Source organism: Pogona vitticeps, chromosome 2, assembly GCF_051106095.1.
Source record: "Pogona vitticeps strain Pit_001003342236 chromosome 2, PviZW2.1, whole genome shotgun sequence".
Classification (NCBI taxonomy): domain Eukaryota; kingdom Metazoa; phylum Chordata; class Lepidosauria; order Squamata; family Agamidae; genus Pogona; species Pogona vitticeps.
Genome location: NC_135784.1, coordinates 82,920,984 through 82,948,680, shown reverse-complemented (window position 1 = coordinate 82,948,680; position 27,697 = coordinate 82,920,984). Strand labels below are relative to the sequence as shown.

Genomic DNA, 27,697 nt, shown 5'->3' with positions numbered 1-27,697 from the left:
AGAAGGGCTCTTTGAAGGGCAACAGGACTGGGTGCACTGTTTTAAGCAGACCTGGTCATTATCTGAATGACAGGTCCGAAGACTCCTCAGAGCCAAGCATCATGGGTGGAAGGCCTGTGGAGGTCATTATAGTCTAAGAAGACCCTTGTTTTGCATGACCAAGGTTGCTGTTTTGTGGAGCCCTTCATGGGTGGGAAGCCCATTATTCTGTAGTGTGTTATGATGGGATTAATTCTCTGTCACTGTAACACAGAATATTATAGCACACTACTATGAAGTATGAGATAGGTTGACTCACTAAAGAAAGTCATAGCCTTGAGTTTACAAGAGCTAAGCTGGATTGTTGAGGACAAAGTATTTTGGAGAGCACTTATTCATAGAGTCACCTTAAATTGGAGGCAACTTGATGGTATGAAGCAACAATAACATTGTAAAAGTACTGTTGATTCAGACCATGTTATACTTGATTGCACTTTTTTCCTCTACCTTTCCAGCATGGTTCGAGGGCCACATGTGACTCCTCTCAGAAACACTGTTGTTTTTGCATGTTTATCACAAGTGAAATGGTACCACTTGGAGAATTAGTGTGTCTGGCTGGGGAGTCGGGGGGCCAGGAGTAGAAATCCCTGCTGTGCTTCCTAGGATCAGGGTCAGCGGAGTTCATCCAAAGTATGTGTGACTGGTGGGTTTTGTGCCCCATTACAATTAATTAATCAATTAATTAGTTAATTAATTAATAACCTGTGCAGCCTTGCCTTGGCCAAACTGCACAGTACAAAGGGGGCACTAGAAAGAGGGACAGTAAACCCTCTTCTGAGTAAGTTACATGGAGAAAGCTCTGGGATGGTCCCTGTAAGTTGGGAATGAGTTTGATAACGCACAGTCATTATTCCCTTCACTTGAGACTTTTTTTAAAAAAAGAAATGTCCCTTGCATTGTTTTCTTTCAACTTGGAATTTCTGTACTGCAGCCCCCAAATTCCACAGGAATTCCCCTAGTCACGTTTCTGTTTGTAGTTACGAATTCAGGAAATTCTATGCCTAGTCTTCTTTCTTGCACTGTAAGAAGTTCTGATGGGTACAACATAGAAGTCCCCTGGCCTTTGGCACTCTTGCATGCGCCCCTGAGTGACTAGAGGTGAAGCAGAGTGTCCCAGGATCCAACAGGTCTCTCTCTATCCTAAGTCCTACAACATCCCCCATCAGGAAGGGCTGGAACTGGATAGGGAGGGAAAATCTCTCTCTCTCTCTCTCTCTCGTTCTCTCTCTCTCTCTCTCTCAGGGCATAGCTGAGACTGCAGAAACTCAAAAGGAGGAATCAAAACAGCCACATTCCACTGGGCTGTCCTCCCCCCCCCCCCCACCCGCCTCCCCTGCTGCCAAAATACACCAGTGGATTAAGATTTTCAAGGAAGAATGGGCTCCAGCCCAGTCAAGGATTTTGCGGGCAAAGTCTGCGTGACTGGCAAAGAGAAATGGTCAGATCCACCAGTTAGTATGGCAGCACAGCTGGAGTTCTGCCCTGCCAGCTGTTGGAAGTCTTAATTTTCTCAGAAGGGAAGTGTTAGGGAACTTTGGGCATTACAGATGTATAAAATGAGTGCCAACTGTTAACTCAGCAATTTATCAAGGGGGAAAAAAAGCAGGGCAGAGGAGGAAGGAACCTGCTTCCCTGTTACATTTGTATTTATTTGTATTTTGACTTATTTTCTTCAAAAATTAAGATACCATCTTTTATTCTGTTAGGAATTTAAGTCAGTAGAGGTATACTAGAAATAAATAAAGTAACAATGAGAAACAAGAAGGGGAAAAAATCCTAAAATTTGCAGACTAAGAATTGCTTACATTGAAAGGCTAGGGCAAATAAAATGTTGAACACCAGGCCAAACCCTAGTAGGGAGGGCTTTCTACCACTACAGGGACGACTGTTGAGAAAATCCTCCTCCTTTTGCTGAATAATCTGCCTTTCATTGTGGCATGTGGAGAAGTGCTTCTGCAGAAGACATTAATTCCTTACAGCAGCAGGTGTCTGGGGTCATTCTGTTTTATCCCTGCCATCGCATCAGTAGCAGACCCATTTGGTCAGTGCCAGCATGCAGTCTTCACAGCTGAGCAAAGGTCCCTATGCAACAATCTACACAGTGCATCACTCTCGTTGTCCCGGCTCTGCTTGTCCATTCAGCAGTGTCTTTTCATCATGGTGCCTTTATGTTCTAGGATTGGGGGGGGGAAGGGATACCACATGTTGAGGGAACGGGGATGGTTGAAGAGGGAGAAGATAGTGCTAGGTGGGCAAGAACATGAGTGGATAGAGAGTATATGTACATAGAGGAAAGCCTATTGTATTTCTGGTGACACAGAGGGTAATAATGAAACCTTGGCTGGGTCCCAAGGCATCTGTAGCACTCCTGGCTGCCATCTGTGTGCCTCATTTAGCATTTGAATATTCATGACCCTCATTAAACTCTTTCAAGTGCTTCTGTAGTATGGGAGCTAAAAATAACTTAGAGGAAGGGGGTGGGCTTTTTCCCCCTGCCTTCTATATACTAAAAAGCATCTAGTACCTGATTAAGATGAGGAGCCTCCCTCTGTTATAAACCTTCCTCCCTTACCTTCCTTGGTTCCCAAATTGATCAGCAAAAGGAATATTCCATTCAACAAATATGCTTTGCCAAATATTGCCTCCACCGCCCCCCCCCTCCAGAACGATAAGGTAATGGTACAGCCCTTCCCATCCTGGCTCCATATGCTTTCATTCTCTTCTCCCTGTGTCTTCTTCCTTTCTTGGCTGAGAAATACTCAGAGAGAGGCTATATCAAGGGCACTTCTCTTGAGAGAGACGGTGATTACTGACTGCTATTGCTTGTCATAGATAAACCAGTATCTGTGGAGGAAACCACATGGTCTGTAGGAGCTCCCTACTGGGTGCATGAGAAGTGCAGGCATGGGATTGGTTTGCAGGCTTAAAATAACATTTTGCATCCTTTTAAAAAAAATTGCCAAAATACCTGCATTTGTGTGTTCAAATTGTGTGCTTTAAAATTTTTTGATTGCTTTTTCCAATCAAATTTGGAGGTGAAAAAATGCAAGTGAATAGATGGGAGATAGATACATACAAGGCAAGAACTGGCAGGCCGTGGGAGGGGATTGATGGAAATCGGCTAGCTGCCATCTCGAGCAACGGAGCAGCTAATGCCACACAGCTTATGGGGATTCCTGAGGAATGACATCTGCATTGTTCATCTTTTCGAGAAGACAGATGCAATAGCAGAAGCACTAAGCATGCCATCTCAGGGCCTCTGAACAAAAGACTGAGAAATGTTGCCTTCTGTGTAGGTTTCTCTGCACACACTTTCTATTACAGTGAGACAACCGCCCAGGTCATCACAGCTAATGCAGACGAATTTGAGATCAATGGAAGTTTACATGGGCCAGCCCCACAATGGCACAAGGTGGAGCAGCTGCCCTACGTGGCGTGCTTTGGATGCCACTGAAGGACAGAGAGCTATCAATGATTTAATTCAGAAAGGGAGAGGCACCTCTTGGATTTCATGTTTCAGGCAGCAGAAAGTCTTTGGTCCAACTTGATGGAGTTGTTTCTTGCAATTTAGTAGGGAAAGCATGTTCTTGGGTGTCCATAAAGACTCAAGAAGCACTCTACTGAATAAGAGATTAAAAGGCAGCAGTGCTCCGGGTGGTGCAGTAAAGGCCCCAGTGTGCTCTGCAGTGCATTCATCTAGCCAGCCCCCAAAGCGGAATTGATTGGAAGGCAACAATAATGAAGACAGTTTGATAGGGCACCTGTTAAGAGCTACAAAGTAGATGCACTTTAAAAGGTCTTTTGAAGCAGTCATCTCTTGTACAGGAGGCAGTGAAAACTGTTTGTTTTAAGAATTAAAACACTGAAAGGAGTCTTATTGTAAGAGGACCTAACAACTTGAAGAGCAGTCAACAATACACCAGAGGCTTAGTATCATAGAGAGGCTGCAACACTGGCGATGTGCTAGCACACACATGGACAGCAGCTGCTTCAGTGCAAACGTCTGTGTTGTGTTGCACTCCTTACTGTAAAAGCCTGGATGTTCATGTTCATTTTCCCACTATACAGTGCTATAACATGATGTGCTTTTTAGACAGACATTGTGTGGTTCTCCAGCAACTTTGGGGATCATGGAGGCTCCCAGGTTGTTGCCAATGCCTTTTACTCTCTGCTCCCTCTTCCCCCGCCCCTGCTCCATGTCAAGCATCTTGTTAAATTATGAGAGGTGCACACAGCTGGCACCCCATGAGCCATGAGAGCCTAGCAGTTGTTAGGTATGGAGAGCGTTCTTCTGGATGCTTTCTTTCTAAGAGTTCTCAACATGAACCTTACGCCAGGCGTCTTTTATTAAATGGCCTGGAGCCAAGGACAACAACAGGCAAGGATCCAAGCAGGGGACAGGTACTAGGGAGGGGAGAGAGGTATGGGCAGCTTGGGCACATTCCAGGGAGATCGCATAGCCAGTGATCTCTCCCCACTCCGTAAAGAGGTGAGACAAGCAAACAATTTCCTGCCTGGCTTTGCTGAAAGGGGCAAGTCTCTCTGCCTGGCTGACACTGTTTTGTGCCATATTATTAACTCTACATGATCTTGGATACATTCAGCAAGCCCTGTGCATAATCAGATATAGCATATAGTACTCGGTATGTGTGTCCCTGTGATATCATCTTTGCTTCCCATGCATGCTTGATCGATCCTTCCTTCCTTCCTTGGATGACACCCTACTAATCCAGTACAACCCCTCTGAGTCACAAATTCCTTTTGTGCCTTTCATTAGCTATAGTTTTTGGTCCTAAGGAAATCACAACAAAAAAAATGCCTATCCTTTTGCACTTACTGCCTATAAACTTGCGCAAACTTGTGGCCAGTGATGTAGAGTCAAAACTGTGGGATTATCAAGTAACAAGGATCATGAGATCAACCGCCAAGCATTTTTCCCATTTCCTCTGAATTTTAGTTGCAAATTGTACAGTAACTGGGAAACAAATGAGTTTGCCTATTTTGTTGCAAGCTATTCCTGTAGCAATGCAAAATATCCAAGGGTGGTTTGATCTTGCTAGGAGCCAATAACATTTTTTAAAAGACCTGCACCTCATTTTTTAAAATCTGGACTAAACCAGCCACTTGCATTTTTGGATTCTCCTTTTAGGGCAGTAGCCATGGAAATTATCATGAGGAACACCTGAACTTCCAAATTTCCCACTACACCACTGCTTGTGGCATTCTGGATGTTACTGGATTTAAACTTCCAATATCCCTAATCAGCACAGCCAATGGTGATTAAGAGATGCAGTCTAGCAGTCTCTAAGAGGCCATACATTGCACTCCTTGGTGGATAAACAGACTCTTCTGCTCCCAAGTCAAATAGTGTCATCTGTGTGTCATCTCCATGTTTTAACTGTATCAGTAACAAAGACAGGTATCACTGTAACACTGAGAGGTTAGGCATCCCTGAGCTCCAGAAGCAGTCCTGGGAGCTTTGCAAAGCATTAATCAAATCTGACTTTTTTGTTACAGTGTATGTATTCCAGAAGCAGAGCTTGGAAATGCTTTTTTTAAAAAACTACTTTAAAAAAAACCCCAACACTACAGCTTCCAGCCTGGGGGATTCTGGGAGTCACAGTCCAAAAAAGTAACTGTCCAAGCGCTGACCTAAAGGCATGTGTTTATGTACAAATCTTTTTAAAGCACAAATAGGAAGAAGTAATATAGGGAGCATCTCAGAGAATTCCTCAAGTACTCCTGACAGAGCATAATTTATTTTTGTGCTTCAGCTTGCTCCACTGATCTAAATTTCTAGCAACATCTCAGCAATGGGAGACAGGAGAAATTACAGATAGCCCAGCGTGGACGTGTGTCTCCAGCTAGTGGCAAAGATAGGAAGTGTGTGCTTTCTTTTTCGGCAGAGCAGGTTAGTTGAAGTCCAACAAAGAAGGAATAGTCACGGCAGAGCAATGGTTAGAGCTGGGAGGGGGAAATTGCTACCCTCCTGTCCTGTTTGTCTCCCTCTGCCTCCCCCCCCCCCATTTTTAAGTTTGCGATTCAGCTGCACAACAGAAACAATATCATCGTACGACACAGGAGGTGACGATGACTGATTCCACACCAGGAAGAGCAAACCAGTTTAAGGCAACAAATGCCGAGCTTTATCCAACGAATGAACCTGTTCGCAGGATTCAGGACCATTTTGGAAACAATGGAGTGCTGAAAGCCACAGAGCTAATCCGGTTTTTTGTTCACCCTTTCCATTGCTGGCCTCTGGTCCATGACCAAACCTTCGTTCCCTCTCATGGCAACTAAGCTTCTTTTCACCGCCTCTTATGAGGGATTCTGTCAAAGGCTTTCTTTCTTTCTTTCTTTCTTTTTTTGAAAGCGCAAATAAAATGGTGCCCCATAATTCCCCTTTAGCTGCTGCTGCTTTGTGGACACATCCATAATGTATGAGGCCAGCGTCAGCTCCCCATGTTTCCAAACACAAGCATCCTGTCCCAATTCACCTCTCCCTTCCCAAACCCTCCCCTCCCCCCCCCCAAAAAAGGCAAAGGGAATTGTTTATTTCAACAGAGGAGAGTCTATGAATTGCTCAGCCTTATGTATGCATGATGTAGCAATGAAGGGGGCCTTCGCAGAGACATGTTCTGCTCTTGTCTGTACATCTGTTAAATATTTATTTTATTCGGTTCATTTGGATTTCTTCTTCCACCTCATCCTAGTGGCATGTGTGAGCCGGTAGAGACACATTCATGAATTCTGGGCAAAGGCAGCCAGCACATACTTTTAGCTAATGTGCCCTTGCTTATGATACCAGCCTAGCAGAATTAACCGTCTTCCCGGGTTAACCTGTTTTAATCACTGTGAGTGTGCATGGATGATGCTGGAAGATAAGCAGTTTGATCCTCAGCATCTTGTAACATCAGCAGAGAGGGCCGTTCAGGTGGAGTTAGATCTGTACCAAGAATGTTGGCCAACATTGAATGGGTTCCCAGAATATCTTACCTGCTTCATTAATCAGGTTTCCCAGGAAATAAGTGAACAGGGACCAGTATGGTAGCTTACCCCAAAGCATAGAAGTAACATATTAAAGTAATCATTAACTTTTTGGTGCTAATGGGAGGACATTTTTACCTTTACAGTAATTTGTTTTCATTGTTTTATTGCCCCAATCTTCTCTTTATGGACTGATAAGCCTCATTGCTGCTAAAAATCCTGCCCAGTACCCAGAAATCAAGTACAAGTGATCATTTCAGCACTAAATACACAAAGTTCTGAATCTGAGAATTGTATGCAGGCGAGAACTTACTACAGTGAGCTGCGAACAGTTGTGAATTATCAACGCCTTCTTTGTACAATAGCTGTAGGAGACCACAATGGTAGTCACTTATATGGGACCAGATGGAGGGAATGTTTGTACAGCTATGTTGCCTGAGGAGTCCTGGGACTTATAGTCCGAAAACACAAATATATTATTTTATTTTATTTATTTATTTCATTTATACCCCGCCTATCTAGTCAATTGTGACCACTCTAGGCGGCTATCTATCATTCTTGTTTAGGACAAAAGACAGTGGGATTATGAAGGTCTTTATGATACTCAGTTACGGTAAGTTATTATGTTCCTTTAAAATGAGATGCTGCTCTGTTGTTCGGGAGGTTTTAATAAACACTGCTTCCCATATTTTTCCATATTCCAGACCCACTTCATTTGTTCTTTCTTTCTTTCTTTCTTTCTTTCTTTCTTTCTTTCTTTCTTTCTTTCTTTCTTTCTTTCTTTCTTTCTTTCTTTCTTTCTTTCTTTCTTTCTTTCTTTCTTTCTTTCTTTCTTCCTTTTTTTCTACAGCTGGCCCCAAAGCAAATAAATAAACAAATAGGTGGCTGTTGTTTTTGTTCTGGTGTTTTCCAGTCTTCTGCAGATAAAAATCAGCTCTTCACAGAACAGCATTCAGAAGATTGGCTATTTTAATCTCTTAGAGCAAAAACCAACAAGGTGTTTTGTTGTCCCTTGAACTTTAGGAGATGTGCAGATCTGTGCTTTTTGGAGAACAACTCCCAGAATTCTCTATATGGCTGTTTGTTTTTATAGGCGACAGAAACACTGCTCCCATATGCAAAAGAAAACAGCAGTGGATCCCTGTTTCCCATTTGTGACTATGACAAATGTCTGTGTATACTCAGAGCAAGACCTGTTAGATAGTGGCACCAGTTTCCAGTTTCTGGAATCTGGGAAAAGTCTGGGTCTTTCCAGTCAGGTGAAAAAACATGCTTTAAAAAGAAATGCAACCTTATCTGATTTTTTTTCCTCTGCCTCATGTCCTGCTGTTTTTAATATGAAAATGCTGTGCTGTTGCAGTTTGATGTTGATACAATTCTATTTGTTTTTTTATTTATTATATGATTTCATTGCTATCTTTTGTTGTGGTTTGTTTTTATTTTATTATGCTATTACCGGGTAACTGCCCAGAATAGCACATTCCACTAATGGGGTTGTATAAAAATTAATGAAATTAATTAATTAATGAGTGTGGTGTCCTGTTGGTTTGGTAATATGTTGTTTGGATATACAAACAATATGTTGCCTTTGTTTTTGAAGACAGAAAAATAGATAGATAGATAGATAGATAGATAGATAGATAGATAGATAGATAGATAGATAGATAGATAGATAGATAGATAGATAGATAGATAGATAGATAGATAGATAGACAGACAGACAGACAGACAGACAGACAGACAGATAGATATTGTTTTATATAGTATAAGTTGCACATTATGAACACTTTTGTTTTTAGCTAAAGTGGCATGTAACTCATTTTTTGAAAAGATTTAAATCTTTTAAAAGATTTAAACCAACATAACTGACTCATTCGCACAAATATGCTGCTGGTTGTCTTCCTATCCTGAACCATTGGTTGTCTGGCTTCATGTGCATTGACCTTTGCACTTCTCAGCTTCAGGCATGATTGAAGAGGGAAGACGGAACGCACTCTGCGCCAAGTTCTCTTGCTCTTTTTCTCCTTTTTTTCCTAGTGAACTGAGGGCTGACAACTTTTTAAGATCCTTTATGAATCCACAGCTTTGTCAGTTGTAAAATGTATTAACTCTGGAGAATCCCTTGCTTTCAAAAGGTCATTTTATGGGATTGAATTTTAAGTGTTTCAAGGCCTCTCTGACTAGAGGGTGGCTTAATGTGTTTTGGGGCTAAACAGTCCCCCCACATATCAGTCCTCAAGCTGACAGTGGCTAGCAGGCATTGTTTTGCTGTTTACTAGACGCCCAACCTCTTAACCATCAGAGCCAGGTGCAAAAAGTAAATGTTGTTTGGGAGTAGGTTTCTTGAATACGGTGGGGCTTACTTCAGAGTAGGCATGTGCTGAGATGCCATGCTACAGCTGAAGGACCCTAAACCCAGGAATGCATTCTGAGTTTGAAAAGAATGTATCTGAACTTCCATCCTTTGACCAGAATAATGTATGCCTAGTTTGCCCTCTCCTCCCCTCTGAAAGCTTTCTTAATTTCAGTACTATAGTGGGTTTGAGAGAATTAAAACAGGCATCATATTCTTTCTGTTGCTTGACAACAGAAAGAATATGAAATTAGGACTGAGCCCTCTAGGTCACGATTTGGGAGGTTCCTTGGGGCCTTAAGCCCAAATACATGTGGAATTTCGAGGCCAGGATTGAAGCAAGTACTTAAGGTTATGTGCCTAGAATGTAACAATTGTGGTAATGTGCACTGTAGACAGTGTGGCATGAATGGAAAGCACATATAAATTTCTGACAGCAGCTGTGGACATGGAAAAGAGAGATGTGAAGGCAGTGGTTCCCAACCTTGTATCCCCAGATGTTCTTGGATTAAAACTCCCAGAAACTTTCACCACTAGCTGTGCTGGCCAGGATTTCTGGGAGGTGTAGTCCAAGAACAACTGAAGACCCAAGGTTGGGAAGCACTGTTCTAAAGTGACTGCATGTGTGAAATGTTTTTGTCTGCCATACAATTTTTAGTTCAGACTGGTTGCTAGAAAAGGTTCTGACCTGATAGTATAGTGAATTAATTATGTGCCAAGGTAGATCTTGAAAATGCTTGTTCTTGTTGAGATGCACAACTAAGTGGATGTTAGTTTGGGGTGGATAGCACAGTTTTTCTGCTATCAGCTGTGAATTCTATTCAGCATTGGTTTTACATTCACATTATTAAAATGCTAAAGGTCCAGACATGTATATGACCTAAGAAAGGCAAAATCATTTTTTTCTGAAGGATGCCAAAATGCAGGCCTTAAAATCCTTGTTTAGTGGAAATGCTGATTCCCAGTCTGTCAGCTGGCCAGCAACTTTTGTGGGCTTATTTATATGGCTACAAGATACTCAGCTGTCGTGTTTCCACCACATTCTGTGGAAGTTTGTTTTCTGCTAATGATAACGATAGGATATGGGTTAGGGTGCTGGTATTCCTAACATTTATCAAATTGGGTAATGGTAAATTGGTATTAATAATAATCATTTTGAAGAAATTAGTTACAAATAGGCATCCACAGCATTTTTACTTCTCAGACTTGCATGTCTTCCTTTTCTGACTCAAAACTGGTGCTATATTTTGATTAAGGGTTGCATTTCAAAATAACCACAAATTTAAAACGCCCATTTTCATTTGCTCTTTTCTGCTTCTACCCTCTTAAATGGGGATTTGGACAGAAAAGAAAAGGAAGGAAAGGAAAGGAAGAAAGGAGGGCAGGGGGAATCTTTCATTTTCCAGTTTAGGTCCTGTCTTTTATGCTATTGGTTAATTTGCTGATGTTACAATGGCTGACTTGGTGACAGTACTGTGGAGCTTTGAAGGCTTGGGAGGAATTCCTCCATGGGCATCCGTGACAGTTACTGCTGTAATGTCATAGCAAAGCTGGGCAGCTTCACCCCGAGCAGCTGAGCTCTTGGGAGGATTAACAAGAATTTAAATTTCCATGACTAACCCTTGTTGAATTAAACCAGATAATAATTGCTGGAAAACACTGTGGGCTTTTGAATTAATCTTGTCGCTTTTGACAAAAGCAGATTCCGAACCTTTTCATTGAAAATGGAAGACATGAGTTACTTATGTGCATGATAGTACTAGAACCTCCAAAGTTTTTTGTTTGTTAGTTTTGTTAAGATCCTTTTCTCCATTGTAGTTGTTTCAAGCTTTTTCATGTGGTAATTAAGGGAGGCAATGGCTTACTAAATCAACAAAATGTATTTCCTCTTTAATCTCAGCAAAAAGAAAGGGCAGAGGGAGTTCTGTATAAGTGGCAGCTAAAGCCCTTGTTTTATACTGCTTTCCTGAAAGAGGCCCACATCTCTTATGCACATAGACCTCAGCTATGACACTGGTGAGAAGATAGTACCTTAAAAGTTATCCCTATCTTGTACCTTTTTCACGTGGAACACCATTCCTTCACAAGCAAAATCTGGGCCAGAGCTTTATAGAAAGTTACATTGGAACAGTAATTATAGATGGTTCTATTTCCAAGCTTACCTCCTGTCCCTGATAATTAATTGCTGCTAGAGCTGCAATTTTTAACAAGTTAAACCTTACGCTCCTGTCTGTCAAAAGCAGCAAAAATAGTCACTTTTTAAAATACCTGACTACATTTATTCAGCAGCATGAGGCAGAGCGGAAGCCAGCGTCTAAACTATCTGATGCTTCTCCTCTTCCATTTAGTGAGGCTTCACTCCAATATCTTGTAAGAATAAGTAAAAGATGCAGTTACATGACAAAGGTTATCCCATGTGAATTTATGCCTCACTAAGTAACAGTGGCTGTTCATGAGCCCCATTCTGCCACATTTCATGTTTGAATCCATTTACTGTCAAATGAAATTGCCCTTTGCAGGCCAAGGAGCTTGACCTGGCCAGATTGGGCCTGAAATAGCTAGGGGAGAAAGTTGTGCCTTTTCGTGATGTCTCAGACTCGGTAAAACATAGGTGCCTCTTTCTCTGTCTGCTACAAATGTTCCAGTGCCTCATGATTGACTGGCCTTCTTGTAGATAGCAATGCAGAGTTAGATTTACATGAACTCCTTTCTGTTTCCATATATCTGATAAAGTGGCCATGAAAGCCAATGGTTAGTCTCTAAGGTGCCACATGTTTTTGTCTCTCTCTTTTTAAAAATATTTTCCTTTCCTTTGGATTTTGCCTGATATGGACCTCTAAGTTATCCATAGCTTTGGGTATATCTTAGTGCATGACACCAGGCCAGTGGAGTCAGAGGGACTAAGCAAAGTTTAGAGAGGCAGAATGGTTTCTGATGATGTGAGTTATGGTTGAGAACTGCATGCATGTATTTACTGCATCAAGAATGGGATGTAAAAGGAGCCCCCCTGCCATAACGCTTCTCTTGTCTTTCTTCCTTCAGAGCTTAAGGCCACTGGCACAGCCCATTTCTTCAACTTCCTTCTCAACTCAACAGACTATCGCATCCTGTTGAAGGATGAAGATCATGACCGTATGTATGTGGGGAGCAAAGACTACATCCTGTCACTGGATCTTCATGATATCAACCGGGAGCCCCTGATTGTAAGGCCCTATCTTTTCTTATACTAGGAGCAGGGAGGGAAATCTGGGAAAGCTTGAGGAAAATTTCAGCCTCGTAAGGAACAATATGACCCAATAATTTTCTGAGCTGAATTTGGAGAAAATAGATATGGGTGCAAGTGAAAAATATGACAAACCTGAAAATCTTCTAAAACATTGATTGGCCTTTCCACATTCACTTACATCCGTTCATTGAGGAAGCAGTGGCTGTGTGTGGATAATGTTTGGGTAGCCCAATGTTCAGAGCATTGTTTCCTAATCTGGTGCCCTCCATATGTTCTGGGCTGTTAGCTCTTAGCATGTCTCATCATTGGTGGTGATTGCTACTCCTCACATTTATCTGTCTACTGAGGCTATGCCGCATGCCTCTGAAGAAGTGGGCTACGGTCCACTGAAGTTTATGCCAACTAAAGCTTGTTAGTCTTTGAGGTGACACAAGACTCTTGGTTGTTTTTTCTTGTTACTGTAAATGTTGTTACCAGGACAGAGTTTGCCAGATGTCTATGACACTTGCGTAACTGTGTTCTACTTGGCAGCCACTGACAGAATAGATGCATTCTTGTCACTATAAAAAGGTGAAATGACTTATTCCCCACCCAGCAGACTCTCTGTCTTTGGAAATGCAATCATCCCCACAACAGAAGGGCTACATTTAGGACACCCACCTGGAACTGAAGCGTACCAGTCAAGTGTTTTCTCCATTCCTATTAAATTGTTTTGAAAGACCCCTTTAAATTAACCTATCTAAAGATTACTTAATCTGTTCTATCTCAGCCAAAGGACTGGATGGCTTGGGTTTCCAGTTAGCACCCTTGTGCAATGATCTATGAAAAATTATAGCTACTGGGCTGAAGACATTGTTTTGTTTGGCAGATCCACTGGCCGGCATCCCAGCAGAGAATAGATGAATGTGTCCTGTCAGGAAAGAACAGTAATGTAAGTATTTCTAATGTAGTCAACCGAAGACGTCAGGGAGGGTGGAGGGAACCCTGTTGCCCTAAGCCACTGAAGCATCATCCACTCAGGATGTTTAAGGCAGGAAGCCACCATAGGTGCTCAGGCAATGGCATTTCGTCATGCTCATCCTCCACAGCAAGATCAAGGAATCAGCAAGATGAGCAGAGGCTGGCTTTTCTATTGCCAGGGCCAGCCCAAGAAATAACTGCTGGATCATAAATATAATTTCTTTGCATATCTAAAGTTCTTTCATTTTCAAGCACTAGCAGTCATCTGTAAGGTTATCAAGAACCAAAAAATCTACCTAGAAATTTGAAGATGTTGATGGAGTGGCTATGCTCAGTTTGCAGGTGGGAAAGATGAGGGTCAGGAAGTGGGAACTGTACAGAAAATTTGTCAAGAAAGCTTTGTGGCACAAACTGCTCTTTCTTCCTTGTCCCTTGGCTCTTAATGGTGACATAGACCTGGGTGGCAACTTCAGATTTTCTCCTCCAAGACACCAATCTTGGAAATGCTTTAAAAGAGAGAGAGAGAGAGAGAGAGGAGAGAGACCAGATGCTCACTTCTTCTTTTATTTTTGTTTGAGGGATGGATATTTGTTTGAGGAGGCTCTAACTATCCCTCTTCCCAAATTTTGCTGCAAGAGGATGAGTTTATGACCAATACTTGCAAAGTGTGCTTTATCTCTAGAGTCAGACAGTGACTCTCAGGAGGATTATGGACTGTAGAGTGTTTGCCTGAGTATGGTGACAATGTCTAGTCAGCAGTAGGTTAAAGGAACTGGGAATTTTTGCTCTTCCGCGGCTGAGCCCCCACCAGCAGTAAGGCATATTGCCTTTGGGCTCCCCCCCCCCCACTCCTCCCAATAGAAGGAAGCCAAAAATCACAGCTCACCAAGCTGTTTCCTCTGAAGGGCAGTGTGTCTTTTGGCCAGCTGACCTTGAACTCTGTCATCTTGGGGGTCTCTCAGCTGCTACTGTTCAGAGCTTAGTTTCAGAGCAGCCGAGCAAGCTTAGCAAAAGAAACCCAGTTTGCTTGCATATTTCCAACCCTACTGAACTTTGTTACCCTTGGCTCCAGCCCAGTTTTTATGAAACACCCCCTCCCCCCAAACTGGGGATAAGGCAGAGAGGAAATATGAGCTTGAGGAGGAAACTGGACTCAGCAGCCAGACAGGCTGTGCCATGCTCCATGGCTGGCCTTGAATCTAATTAATTAACGAGCTTAGGCCTGTACAACACAGAGTGTGTGTACTCTGGAAACTGTTCTACTTGCCTTCTGGGCCTCACCATTATCACTTACCTGTTAGTTATTCAGCCCAGGCATCACAGTTTCCAAGTCCTTAGTGCCTCTTAATGAGCAGGGACCTGGGGGCTGGCTTGATTATGTTTCCTTTCCTTGTTTCCTGGCTAGATAAGGCCAGAGACTCTTCTTTACCAGGGCAAGAATGTTTCATTCATCTGTTTATTGTTTAGCATTTTCTCCACCTTTTGAAAATAAGCAGGCACAGGAGCCTGAAGCTTGCAATCCTCACCCTACAGTCATTGTTTTCTCAGACGCCAGGAAATTAGCCAAGGAGGAGACCTAGGAGCTTCACAATTTGTGTTCTGCTTAATCTGCAGATTTGCTATAGAATAAGATGTGAGGAAGAAATGCTGGTTTTGGGAGGGATTTATTTCGGGACCCTTCCAATTCAAAGGGTTTTCCATAAATCAGCCTTGCCTGTCCTGGTGTGTCATCAGGATATCTTAGCCTACCTTTCCCCAGAATCCCCTCGTGCCCAGTATCTGGAGGGCACCATGTTGAGGGAAGCTTACATAGAGGGAGTTTAGATTGTTTTTGAACTACATCCAGATCATAATTGGGTGAAGTGTTAAGGGGAAGAGCCAGGAAGTGCTTTTGCTATTTCTTAAAGGGCACAATGCTTTGGTTGCCTTATTCTTCACTGGAAGCCAGTGTTGCTGAGAAGGACCATTTGATATACAACTGTTCCATGTGGTGTGATGCAGCTGTGCAAGAAGCTTTCATTATTATGGAATCTCTTAGCTGATTGTTTCCAAATCCATGTAAATCACCAGTTAGATTCTGTCTTGAAGTAATACAGTGGTGGTGGGGGGGCCTAAATTAATTCAGTCTTCTTTTTTTTCACTCTCTAGGGGGAGTGTGGTAACTTCATCCGCCTTATCCAGCCTTGGAATCGGACCCACTTGTATGTTTGTGGCACCGGAGCATACAACCCTGTTTGCACCTTTGTCAACCGAGGACGCAAAGCACAGGTGAGGTACTATAGGAACATATGGCTGGAACTACAGCCAAATCTGTGCTGCAGAAATATATTGTTGTTATTTAGTCGTTAAGTCGTGTCTGACTCTTCGTGACCCCATAGACCAGAGCATGCCAGGCTGTCTTCCACTGCCTCCCGTAGTTGGGTCAAATTCATGTTGGTATCTTCAATGACACTCTACAACCATCTCATCCTCTGTCGTCCCCTTCTCCTCTTGCCGTCACACTTTCCTAACATCAAGGTCTTTTCCAGGGAGTCTTCTCATGAGATGGCCAAAGTACTGGAGCCTCAACTTCAGGATCTGTCCTTCCAGTGAGCACTCAGGGTTGATTTCCTTCAGAATGGATAGGTTTGTTCTCCTTACAATCCAGGAGACTCTCAAGAGTCTCCTCCAGTACCATAGTTCAAAAACATCAAGCCTTCTTTATGGTCCAGCTCTCACTTCTATAAATTGCTACTGGAAAAACCATAGCTTTGACTATGCGGACTTTTGTCAGCAAGGTGATGCCTCTGCTTTTTAAGATGCAGGTTGGTCATTGCTTTCCTCCCAAGAAACAGGCATCTTTTAATTTCGTGGCTGCTGTCACCATCTGCAGTGATCATGGAGCCCAAGAAAGTGAAATCTGTTACTGCCTCCATATCTTCCCCTTCTATTTGCCATGAGGTGATGGGGCCAGTGGCCATTATCTTAGTTTTTGTGATGTTGAGCTTGAGACCATTTTTTGTGCTCTCCTCTTTCACCCTCATTAAGAGGTTCTTTAATTCCTCCTCACCTTCTGCCATCAGTGGTATCATCTGCATATCTGAGGTTGTTGATATTTCTTCCAGCAATCTTAATTCTGGCTTGGGACTTCCCATAGTTTGCTGTTGTCCACACAGTCAAAGGCTTCGGCATAGTCAATGAAGCAGAAGTAGATGTTTTTCTGGAACTCTCTGGTTTTCTCCATAATCCAGTGCATGTTAGCAATTTGGTCTTCAGTTCCTCCACCCCTTCAATATCCAGCTTGTACTTCTGGGAGTTCTCGGTCCACATACTGCTGAAGCCTACCTTGTAGAATTTTGAGCATAACCTTGCTAGCGTGTGAAATGAGTGCAATTGTACGGTAGTTGGAGCATTCTTTGGCACTGCCCTTCTTTGGGATTGGGATGTAGACTGATCTTTTCCAATCCTCTGGCCACTGCTGAGTTTTCCAAATTTGCTGGCATATAGATTGCAGCACCTTAACAGCATCATCTTTTAAGATTTTCAAAGAGTTCCACTGGAATGCCATCACCTCCACTGGCCTTGTTGTTAGCTATGCTTTCTAAGGCTCCCTTGACTTCACTCTCCAGGATATCTGGCTCAAGGTCAGCAACCACACTATCTGAGTTGACCGGGACATCCAAATCTTTCTGGTATAATTCATCGGTGTATTCTTGCCACCTCTTCTTGATGTCTTCTGCTTCTGTGAGGTCCCTAACATTTTTGTCCTTTATCATGTTCCTTTAATATCTCCAGATCTCTGGTTTTCCCCTTTCTGTTATTTTCCTCTATTTCTTTGTATTGTTCATTTAAAAAGGCCCTCTTGACTCTCCTTGCTATTCTTTGGAAGTCTGCTGACTTGTTTTCCTTCAATTTATGTCCCATTTTTCTCTCATGAATCTCAATGACCTTTATACCAGCTATGGCCATTCTAGTTTCCAGTTGCCCTGGATAGCTGGTTGCATAATCACATGGAGTTTTGTTTTTGCTGGGAAATGACACCATCCATTCACACAAACTTGATATCAGGAGAGCTAACGTGGTACCCACCTAAGATCTTGGACTGGAACTCCCATAAACCCCATCTAGTTTGGCCCATGGTCAGGGACTCTGGAAGTTGTAGTCTCAAACACCTGGAGCACACCAAAATCCATTCTGTGGTGCCACGTGCACTATGTTACACAGGTCAGTGTGCAGGCATCCAAAGCCCTATGGCACTGTAGTACATAAGTTTATCTGAAGTCTTCCTTCCTTCTGCTTTTTTTTTTAAGGAACTGGTTCTTGTTTCTGTGCCTTCCACGGTAACCTGATTTACAGAAATATAGCCAGTGAAAATTTCCCTGGAATCAAAATGAAGAAAATCTTCATCTGCTACATTTCTGCTTTGCTGGGGTTCTGTTAAAGGTGGGGAAGAAGACCAGAACATGATGACAACCTGCTTTTCACTGATTGATTTATCATAAAGAACTGCAAGTGACAAGGAGATAATTGGAGTGTAAGGACCTGTTAAAGTATGGGTAAAAAAAATTATAGGAGACAGCATAAAAACTGTCAGGCCACTGAAGGAAATATATCTTTTGAATTCTGCATATTGTTTGGTCTGTCCCCTTTTCAAAAAATATATAGCAAAGCTAAAAGAACAATAAAGGCAGGTAATAAAGTAGAAGAGTAGGTATGCTTTCTTACATGCAAAAATTTAGGGAAGTTTTCCTAACATAAAAAACACAGAGAAATAAGCCAATACAAATTGTGGGCCAGTGTTTCTCAGTCTAATTCCATATGTGTTGAATTACAACTCCCATTACCCAAACAGTGATTAGTGTGCTGGCTGGGATGATGGTGTTTGTAGTCCAGCCCAGTAAGAACTTGGCTGTTTAGGAATAGTTGGTGAAGTAAGTATATGATGAGCAAAAGAAGCTTTTTCGCCCCTAACCTAGGACCACCATTTCCAAATCTTCCTATATGTGTGTATGTCAGAGGACTCAGCCAGAGAACCACAACTGGCCATTATGGGAAACAGGATGCTAGGCTACATGGTTTTTTGATCTGTTCTCATATGGAACTTTTTCAGAACATAAAAAATGTTGCTTGTTTCTCAAAGTGTCTGTCACAGAAGACTTCAGGGAAGGCCCTGTACAAGATCACAGCTGTTGGCTGTCTAGTAATCAGGTGAAAATATGTGGAGAAGAGGTTTCCAAATTTGGGCCCTCATGTTCATGGACTAAAATTTCCAGGAGGTGCATTACCATTGACTGCCCTAACTACTGTTTCTGGGAGTTGTAGTCCAAGAACACATGGACCCCTTCTTTGGGACCGTTAACCTTTTCATAAACTGAAAATTATGTTAACCGAGGCATTCGTAAACCGAGGTACTACTGTATTACTATGTCTGGTGTGTTATGTTCAAGGTTCTATCCATTTGGATCTGGAAATCCCACAAGATCTTGACTTCCTCATTTTCTGAAACCTTCTCTACCTGATGTTCCCATGGGTTTTTAGATGCTGGCAAGTTATACCAACATGAATTTGACCCAACTCTGGGAGGCAATGGAAGACAGGAGAGCCTGGCGTGCTCTGGTCCATGGGAGTCACGAAGAGTCGGACACAACTTAACGGCTAAACAACAAAGTTATATTTCTTGCATAATGACCAGTGCACTAATTTTGCCACTCTGCCATGTCTAACTTTGTGATCTATTTGTACAATCTTTGGACATCCACAGATGAGGTGTGACATAGTTTCATGTTTTTCTCGGCAGAGTTGACTATTATTATTATTATTATTATTATTATTATTATTATTATTATTATTATTATTATTATTATTATTATTATTGTTGTTGTTGTTGTTGTTGTTGTTGTTGTTGTTGTTGTTGGTGGTGGTGGTGGTGGTGGTGGTGGTGGTGGTGGTGGTGGTGGTGGTGGTGGTGGTGAAATTATGTTTGTATGACAGAGTATTCTGGGGGGAAAACCATGCGAGGTCCTTCGAAAATTTGTCTCTAAATTTTGTTAAAAAAAACCCCTGTGAACCCCAAGGAAAATTGCCATAAATTGGTATTCAGTCAACCAAGTGCTATTTGTGGGTATGGAGTGTTTACCCATGATTGTTAAAGGAAAGAGAAAAAGCAGCAGAAATGACTAGAAAATTGCTGATGTTCCTAGATCTATTTTTTGTTTTGGTTGTTGTGGGTTTTTTGGGCTCTTTGGTCTTGTTCTGAAGGTTGTTCTTCAGAACATGGCCAAAGAGCCCGAAAAACCCACAACAACCATTAGATCCCAGCCATAAAAGCCTTCGCAAATACATTTTTTGTTTTGTTTTTTAAATTACAATAATTGTACAGGGATATAGTTTCAGTTTTCCAGGTCGGCACTGACTTAGAAGCAGGAGGACCACACATTGGATGATGTATGCACAGATAAGGAACAACAAGCAGTTCTGCAGCCTGTGTACCTGTGTTGACAGTAACAGAACACAGCCATCTGTCACAAAACAATGCCCTCCAGATATGCCAGATGATACTTCTCATCCTCCCCACCCAATATAGGTAGCCATGGTGATTGGGAATGTTGGGAATTGTGATCCAATTTATGTGGAGGACATCAAGATGAAGAAAGTTTGCATGATAGAGATTCTGAGATGTCTTGGGAAAAGTAAGAGACAAATTTAACAAGAAGCAGAATCCTTAACTAATGGGAAACAACAATCTTAAGAGCAAGAGGTTCTTTAACTTCTGGGATTATGTAAATTAGCTTGATTTGTCTTCAAAATTTAATTTTAGGATTCCTTTGAGGTCTAGTTCTCAAACATAAAGGACTGTCTCAGTCACCTGTCTTGTAAAAAAAATTTCAGTGTTTCTCCCAATTAAAATGTGAGAATATAAACATGTTTAATAAAAAAAAATAAGACACCAGAATTATGGGATAATTCATTATTCAGGAGTTGATGGTTTTCTGTTGAACGGAAAAGCCATGGGGGTGAAGGGAAAAAAACAGCAGTAGTAAAATATGTATAAGAAAGCAAAATTTAATAAAAATGCTAAGTACACCAGAATTCTCTCATGCTAGATAACACACAAGCATTTTTTTAAAAAATCGCACATGGAATGAAAAATCCAGGAATTAAAATCCTTCACGTACATACACAAGGAAAGCTGAACATATGTCAAGCTGATGGATGTTAATCAGCAGCAAAATATCTAAAAGCAGAAAAGTGAACATATTTCAGTCTTGTGGATCTTAGTCAGCAATAATGAATTCTCCCATAATTCTGGTGTAGTTTGTACTAAATGCTTTTATATAAAATAATATCTGTATAATTAATTTCAATTCTTTTCCCTCCCCACTTCTATTTGATTTTTATTTTTCTCTTTTCTTTGGAGGAGGGGCTTGTTTTGCTATTATCTTTTTGAGTAAGGTAATTTCCATTGTTTTATACCCTGACATTTTATACTAGTATCTCAAAGTGATGACCTAATAAGAATATGATAAGAATATAGAAGACATTACAGTAGTCCAATCCTATGCCTGTTTACTTAGTGATAAACCTCATTTGCATTGAATGGAGCTTAATCCTAAATATGTCTGGAACTGCAGCCTTAAAGTATGATAATTGGTCCAGTTTCCCATAAAAAGCCACCCAGGTTGAATGGAAATTGTCTGCCTTCAGTGAATTCTTTTTGTTTAGTGTGTTATTTGAATTTTTTTTTTACCAGCTTGTAAATATGCTTAGTTTTATTTGGCCATTTAAAAACCGATGGAACCTTATCAGATTTTTAACTGCTAGCAACCAGAAACTTTAATTTAGCCCAGTTGGTCAATAGTTTCATTTCTTAGTGAATCTTTCCACATAAGCATCTAAGATCCCTTCTGGGTTTAATGCAGTTGTATACTTTGTCCACTCTTACGGAGTATGTCTTGGGACATTTCCATCAAATACGAGCAACATCAGCCTTACTGCTGCTCACCACCACTGCATAATTTTATGTTCCTTCAACTGTATCTTGCTTGAATATTCTGGTGTATGAGATATCACTAATCCTTAACGATAATACGAGAAGAAGCTTCTTGTATTGATGTGAAGATATTTTCTACTCTTATTTTATATTCTGAGAATTGGTTCCCCCAAGGTTTGCCTGGTCAAACTCTGATTTGTTTTTACAATGTTCATTCTTGTACCAGATAACCGTATTTTTCTACAGTTTTAATAGTATGACTATTGTATCTTTTGTTATTCCAAAAAAAGAGAAGTTACATATCTGACACAAGTATTTTAAACTTCATCAGAGGATGGGGACTTCCATACTCATATCCTCTGAAGGTTTTTATTTTTCAACCTGGAGAGAAATCTCTTCCAGTTCCCAAACCCCCCCATTGTAAATATTCCAAAGGATCTTTGCTTCATACCTCTTCTGTCCTTAGCCTGTAATTTGACCTGATTGATGCAAACCAGTCAAACTGATTATGGAATAGCTGTTGTGCAGAGCAAAGCAATATGACAGTTTTAATTCGCCCTATTTTATATTTATTGTAATGTTTTGATCGGCCCTATTGCAAGCTTATAAATATCCGTAAGAAACACTGAAGATTTTTTTCTGTGCTGCCAAACATTTTACCCTGCAATCAGGGAAAGTTACAAAGAGGGATCATTTTCTGAGCAATATATTCATCTTTAAGAAAAGAGTTTGTTCATACAGATATGCCTAAGATATGATATTTTCTCCACATGAAGTCAATCCTGTAGTCCTGCAGAAGGCAAACCAAGGAGCAGATACCATGGCACATACAGGCAAAAGATTGGGTATATGTATTTAACATGGGGGGGGATCCTGGTTTCAGTAGAACTATGTATTTATATTTGAGCAAGGCCACCAGACCTCTGCATGCTGCCTTCTTTGGCTAGATCCTGCCATTCCTGCTTCTCTGGCAGGCGATCCTGTCGGTGCTAACTCTCTGCTCCTCCTCTCCTCAGGCTTTTGAGCTGAACCAGTCCATGCAGCAGGGAGGACGGGGAAGTAGAGCAGTTGACTCCTCCCTCCACCCGTCTCCAGTGGAACGCAAGGTGGGAATTGCGCTCTGCCTTGCCATGCCATGCCCTTCCCCAAGGATACAGCTGGCTCTTTCTCCAGCCTGCCCGAGCCTGGGCTCTCTAACCCTCATTTTCAACTGGCATGCACCTAACAACTAACTAATGGGGGTAGGGGAGGGGGCCAGTCCTGTTGGAGAAGGACTGGCTTCTAAATTCACACACACCTCCCTGGTCTGTCAATGAGCGCGTTTCCTATACAGCCTCTTCCCTTGCGTCTCCTTTTTTGGAACTAACTCCTCCTTCCCCAGGCTCACATGAGACTTGTGCAAAAGAGAGAATATGCCCAGGATTTGCGACCTTCCCATACAGGACAGAAATTTGAAATTTGGCCAAATGCTTGAACCATCTGCGTAACAGGTCTGCATGAATAATGATATGTGTGGGGTGATGAAGTTGGTGATGAAAACGGAAATCAGGAGGGCTTGTTGCTGGAAGAGTGTGGATTATTCCATAGAATTTCTAACATTTGCTGTGAAATATGGGCTAGTGAAGGGGAAAAAACACATATGTATAAAATGTAATATGTTGTCCTCTTACTGATTATCATTAATCAGAACCATCCTCTTCCTTTTCATTCTGATTTTGTTGCTGTCATTGAGTCAAATAAGGCTTGCTAACAGAGAGTAAGGTCTTAAACTAATATCTATTAGGAGGATTGATATCATTTGTGCTACTGTCGCATTTGCTATGCTACTATGGATCAAAACCTGGGCTGAAAAGGAATTGTTTCAGCTGTCCTGCACAGAAAGTTTCTTCTGCCTGAGAATCCAACACAGAGTTGCTTTCATGATGACATGAAGGATGTGTTTCCCCAGTTACAGAGTTGTTCTGAATAATGAAGTCATTCAAGAGGTATTGTTCCTAATAGGTTTCCTATAGGTTTTGTATAAGTTCAGAGTAGTCGTCTGAGCAGTCGTCTCCCATGTGTCCTTGAGATGATGCACCAAACAGGGGACTAGGCCATGTTACACTATGCACTCTTCTTCTTGAAGACAAAGGAACTCCTAGGCAGAAATACTGGAAATTACCTTGTCTGCAATCAAACAGTAAGAGGAACTGAAATTGAAAACCAAATCCTGAGAATCTCAGGTCTTATTAATGTTTTGGTATTGCTTTGGGTTTTGTTTTGGTATGGTTTTTAAGTAAAACACTTTGGGGCTGTGTAGCTTGCACAAATCCACATAGGTTGACTTTACATTTTCTTTGATATGTTAGATTTCACAAAGAGCACTTGCACTGCTTGTGGATGGTGCAGCTTCCATTTCCTGCGCCCAGCTTCTGTCCAATCCTCTGTTCCTGTGACAAAAGGGGATGCTTTCCCACTCAGAACAAAAGATCTTAAATCAGATGGATCACTTAGCAGGTTGTATCTACTGGCTCCAAGCTTTACTGGAACTAAAATTCTGTGTGTGCCAACAGTCTCACTTAAAAATCCAGATTCCAATACCTGCATATCATTTTCAGGACATCCATCCTACTGAATTGTCCTTGATAATGCTATTTATGTAGTCACTGGCTGTGCAATGCATTTTAACAGGCTGACAGCCACATCAGGAGCAATCCCACTCCATTCAACCTCATGGGTGTCATCAACATGTGTTTGACACATGTTAGAAAGAGGAAGCCAGCCTTCAGTGGTATCCTGCTATTGTAGACCTCCCAAACTGTTAGCCCAGCAGGATGCAGAGGGAAGTGAAGTGCATCAGAGGTTGGGGACTTGCAAAAAGACAGAGGTGCAGCAAATAGAGCATGTCACATCCTGTTTGCTGTTTTGAGGTCTTCAAGCCTGCTTTCCTGTCACATTCCCAAAGAGATCTCTTCTCTTTGCTTGTCTACCAGTGGAGAGAGCCAACCAAAAAGGCCATTTGTGTCATTTGGTTTAGTACAGTGGTTCCCAGCCTTGGGTCACCCATATGTTCTTGGACTGCAACTCCTGGAAACCCTGGCCAGCACATCTGGTGATCAAGGTTTCTGGAAATTGATGCCCCCCCCCCAAAAAAAAAAATTACTTGGAGCATCCAATGTTGAGAATCACTGGTTCGGTATACGACAGTTTTTGCAAACAGTGCTGTACTTAAATTGCAAAAAGCTCTTTTATCCCAACCATGACAGTCATGCATTCATTTGTGCACTATTCAAGGAACAAGGTTTGCACTCATAATCAGGTGATGGACTTTCATGGAGAGATGTTTCTCCCTGAATAAAAGGACCACTAGCATAGCATACTCCTTTAAGTTATTCTTACCATGCTATATAGGACATGGTGGCGCTGTGGGCTAAACCGCAGAAGCCTTTGTGTGCTGCAGGGTCAGAAGACCAGCAGTCGTAAGATTGAATCCACGCAATGGAGTGAGCTTCCGTCGCTTTGTCCCAGCTCCTCGCCAACCTAGCAGTTCAAAAGCATGTCAATGCGAGTAGATAAATAGGTACCACCTCGGTGGGAAGGTAACAGTGTTCCGTGTCTAAGTCGCACTGGCCATGTGACCATGGAAGACTGTCTTCAGACAAAACGCTGGCTCTATGGCTTGGAGACGGGGATGAGCACTGCCCCCTAGAGTCGAACATGACTGACTAAAATGTCAAGGGGAACCTTTACCTTTTACCATGCTATATACCTTAGCAAAACCACCATAAGTTATGAATCAGAGCTGGTGATGGAGATGAACTTTTCTGGACTTAGGCCCTGATGGGAGCTTAGAAGTCTCAGAAAGAGAGAGGCTTTGTGAGGCTCACTGTTTTTCAAGGCTGGATTTTCCAGAACCTAGAAGCAGCCCAGTTGCAAAAGCTCTCTCCAGTATTTGTTGCACTTGTATTAACATATGTGTGTTTTACATATGTGTATCTATGTAGATATATTGTTTTTATGTGTCATCATCAGATCACTTCCAGCTTATGATGACTCTATAAATTAGTGACCTCCAAAAGGTCTTCTCATTCACAGCCCTGCCCAGGTCATGCAGAACTCAAGGCTGTAGCTTCCTTTATTGAATCAGTGAATCCAAACTCATATTTGGTCTTCCCCTTTCCTGCTTTCTTCAACTTTCCTAAACATTATTATCTTTTCCGGTACGTCTTGTCTTCTCATGATATGCTCAAAGTCTGATGGCTTCCATTAAGCCATTTTTAATTTATTTATTGCTTTTAGACAAGAGTCCAGGCTTGATTTGATCTAGTGTCCACTTGTTTGTCTCTATCTGAGCACTCTGAAGAAACAAGACTTAGAGAAGATAAGAGAGGAGGGATGCAATCCAACTTGAGCAATGACTTATTTCTGAGTTTAGTCCCATCTCTCCTTTCGTCTTGCTGCCTCATCCCAATTCTAAAGTGCCTTATGCCATTCGTACTGACTCAGCCCTTTCCACTGGAAGTAGATGACTTCAGCAAATTCTCAGGTGAAAGGTGGACTGCAGAAGGGGGTTTATTTTGTCCTGTCCAATCCATCTTTTAGACAGTGTTAGTGCTATACAAAGCCCAGTGGCATGCATGCTATCAAAAGGATGAGCTCCATAATTGTTTGAGTTAATAATATTTGAACTATATGCCTCACTCTTTTGTCTTCTCAATTCTTGTCCATTCTTACAATACAAAGCCCATACGCTACTCTGTTTCTCATTATCGGAACAGAAAAAAGCTTAGGTCCATTTCCATGGAAATTGTGTGTTAATAAATAGCCACAATCCCAGCTCAGTTTCTGTACAACAGCTGTTTGGACCCTGTGGAACAAAGGAAGAAGCTTAGAAATTTTACCCATACACAGACACACACACACAACACACATGTCAGGCTAGTCATATGTTTTAATTGTAGTTTTCATTAATTTTATTTTCAAAGGACCCTAAGGAAATTTTGTGTCAAAATATTTTGGGATGGAAATATTTTAGCCTGCCACATGTAATTCCTCCTAAGAAGTGACAGATATAAAGGAAAAAAAATATGTACATCTCATTTATTTTAATGGTAGGGTCCTGTTTGTGCTTAAATCTCTCTAATTCAAATCAGCTGAGGATTAAAAGTTCTTATTTCTGGCTCAATTGTGCTCCATGTCAATATTAAGCCACCGAAGAACAAATTGCCTCCAGATTTTTCTCACAGCACTTGTCCTTAATTTCCAAAGGGTTTCCAACCAGTGACTCTGAAACATTTCATGAAAACAAGCCGCTCGTGTCTTCCCCAAAGGCTGATTCTACCATCCTGGCCTCCCTTTTTTCCCTCCATGCTACTTCTGCCTCTGACATTTATAAACATTCCCAGCATCTTAGCAGCCCCTTCAGGAGACCAGAGGACGGTCTTACAATCCTACGTGGGACTAATTGAAGCAATTGGTCATTACTGTGGCAATGCAAACAGTTGGATATTCACCCACTGATGTTAAAAAATGTGCACTTTGTCCACTCTGTTGTGGATCATGTGCCTTTGCTGAGCTTCCGAAAGAACCAGGAGAGATCTGTGGCTGCTTCCTTTTTCATAATGCATAAAAGATGTGGCTTGTTGTCATTAGATATCTAAAGACTATCTGAAGTTCCCTGAAATACTTCAGGAGATAGATATGACTCATACCATGTTCATATAGTTACTTCCTTTTCACAGATCCTTATTGCACATCAACTCCGATTCACGCTCTGTCAAATATTCTGCAGCTTTTCTATACTTCCATATGTTGCTACGTATCACCTAGTAATAATAATAACGTGGTAGCTAAACACTTACCTGCAGCATTCACACCTTGCAAAACTCAGTTCTTTCTCTCCGCCCAATGCCTATACTTGTCGATTTCTAAAAAGATCTGTAAATCGTTAACATTCTAGAGAAAACTGGCTTCCATGACAATGTCCCTGAATTTTCCAGTTTCCATGAGATGAGCTCTAGAAGTATCTTCTGTGCTCGAGCTCTTGATCTATGTTTTCTATGCATAGTTTTCAAAATAACACCATGCAGATGAAGACTGCTGAAAATGGTGTGTTAATTTCCACAATTGAGTTTTGCTGTTCCCCTAAGAAGTGTATTCAAGCCAAGAAAAGTTACTTTCGACA

General features: G+C 41.6%; 2 protein-coding genes across 8 annotated transcripts in view; both read left to right on the top strand.

The window, feature by feature from the left end:
- GNAT1 (G protein subunit alpha transducin 1) overlaps positions 1 to 27,697 on the top strand; it is a 116,793-nt gene that overhangs the window by 12,350 nt on the left and 76,746 nt on the right. The gene's annotated exons all lie outside the window — the stretch shown is intronic.
- Positions 1 to 27,697, top strand: part of SEMA3F (semaphorin 3F) — a 158,449-nt gene that overhangs the window by 92,739 nt on the left and 38,013 nt on the right. For 6 of the 7 annotated variants that reach the window (XM_072989850.2, XM_072989851.2, XM_020789266.3 and 3 more), the window contains 4 exons: positions 12,422 to 12,582; positions 13,474 to 13,536; positions 15,714 to 15,833; positions 22,551 to 22,640. In XM_072989850.2, the coding sequence (XP_072845951.1) occupies positions 12,422 to 12,582; positions 13,474 to 13,536; positions 15,714 to 15,833; positions 22,551 to 22,640 (434 nt within the window). The remainder of the gene's footprint in view (positions 1 to 12,421; positions 12,583 to 13,473; positions 13,537 to 15,713; positions 15,834 to 22,550; positions 22,641 to 27,697) is intronic. The other variant, XM_020789295.3, reaches the window with a different exon arrangement.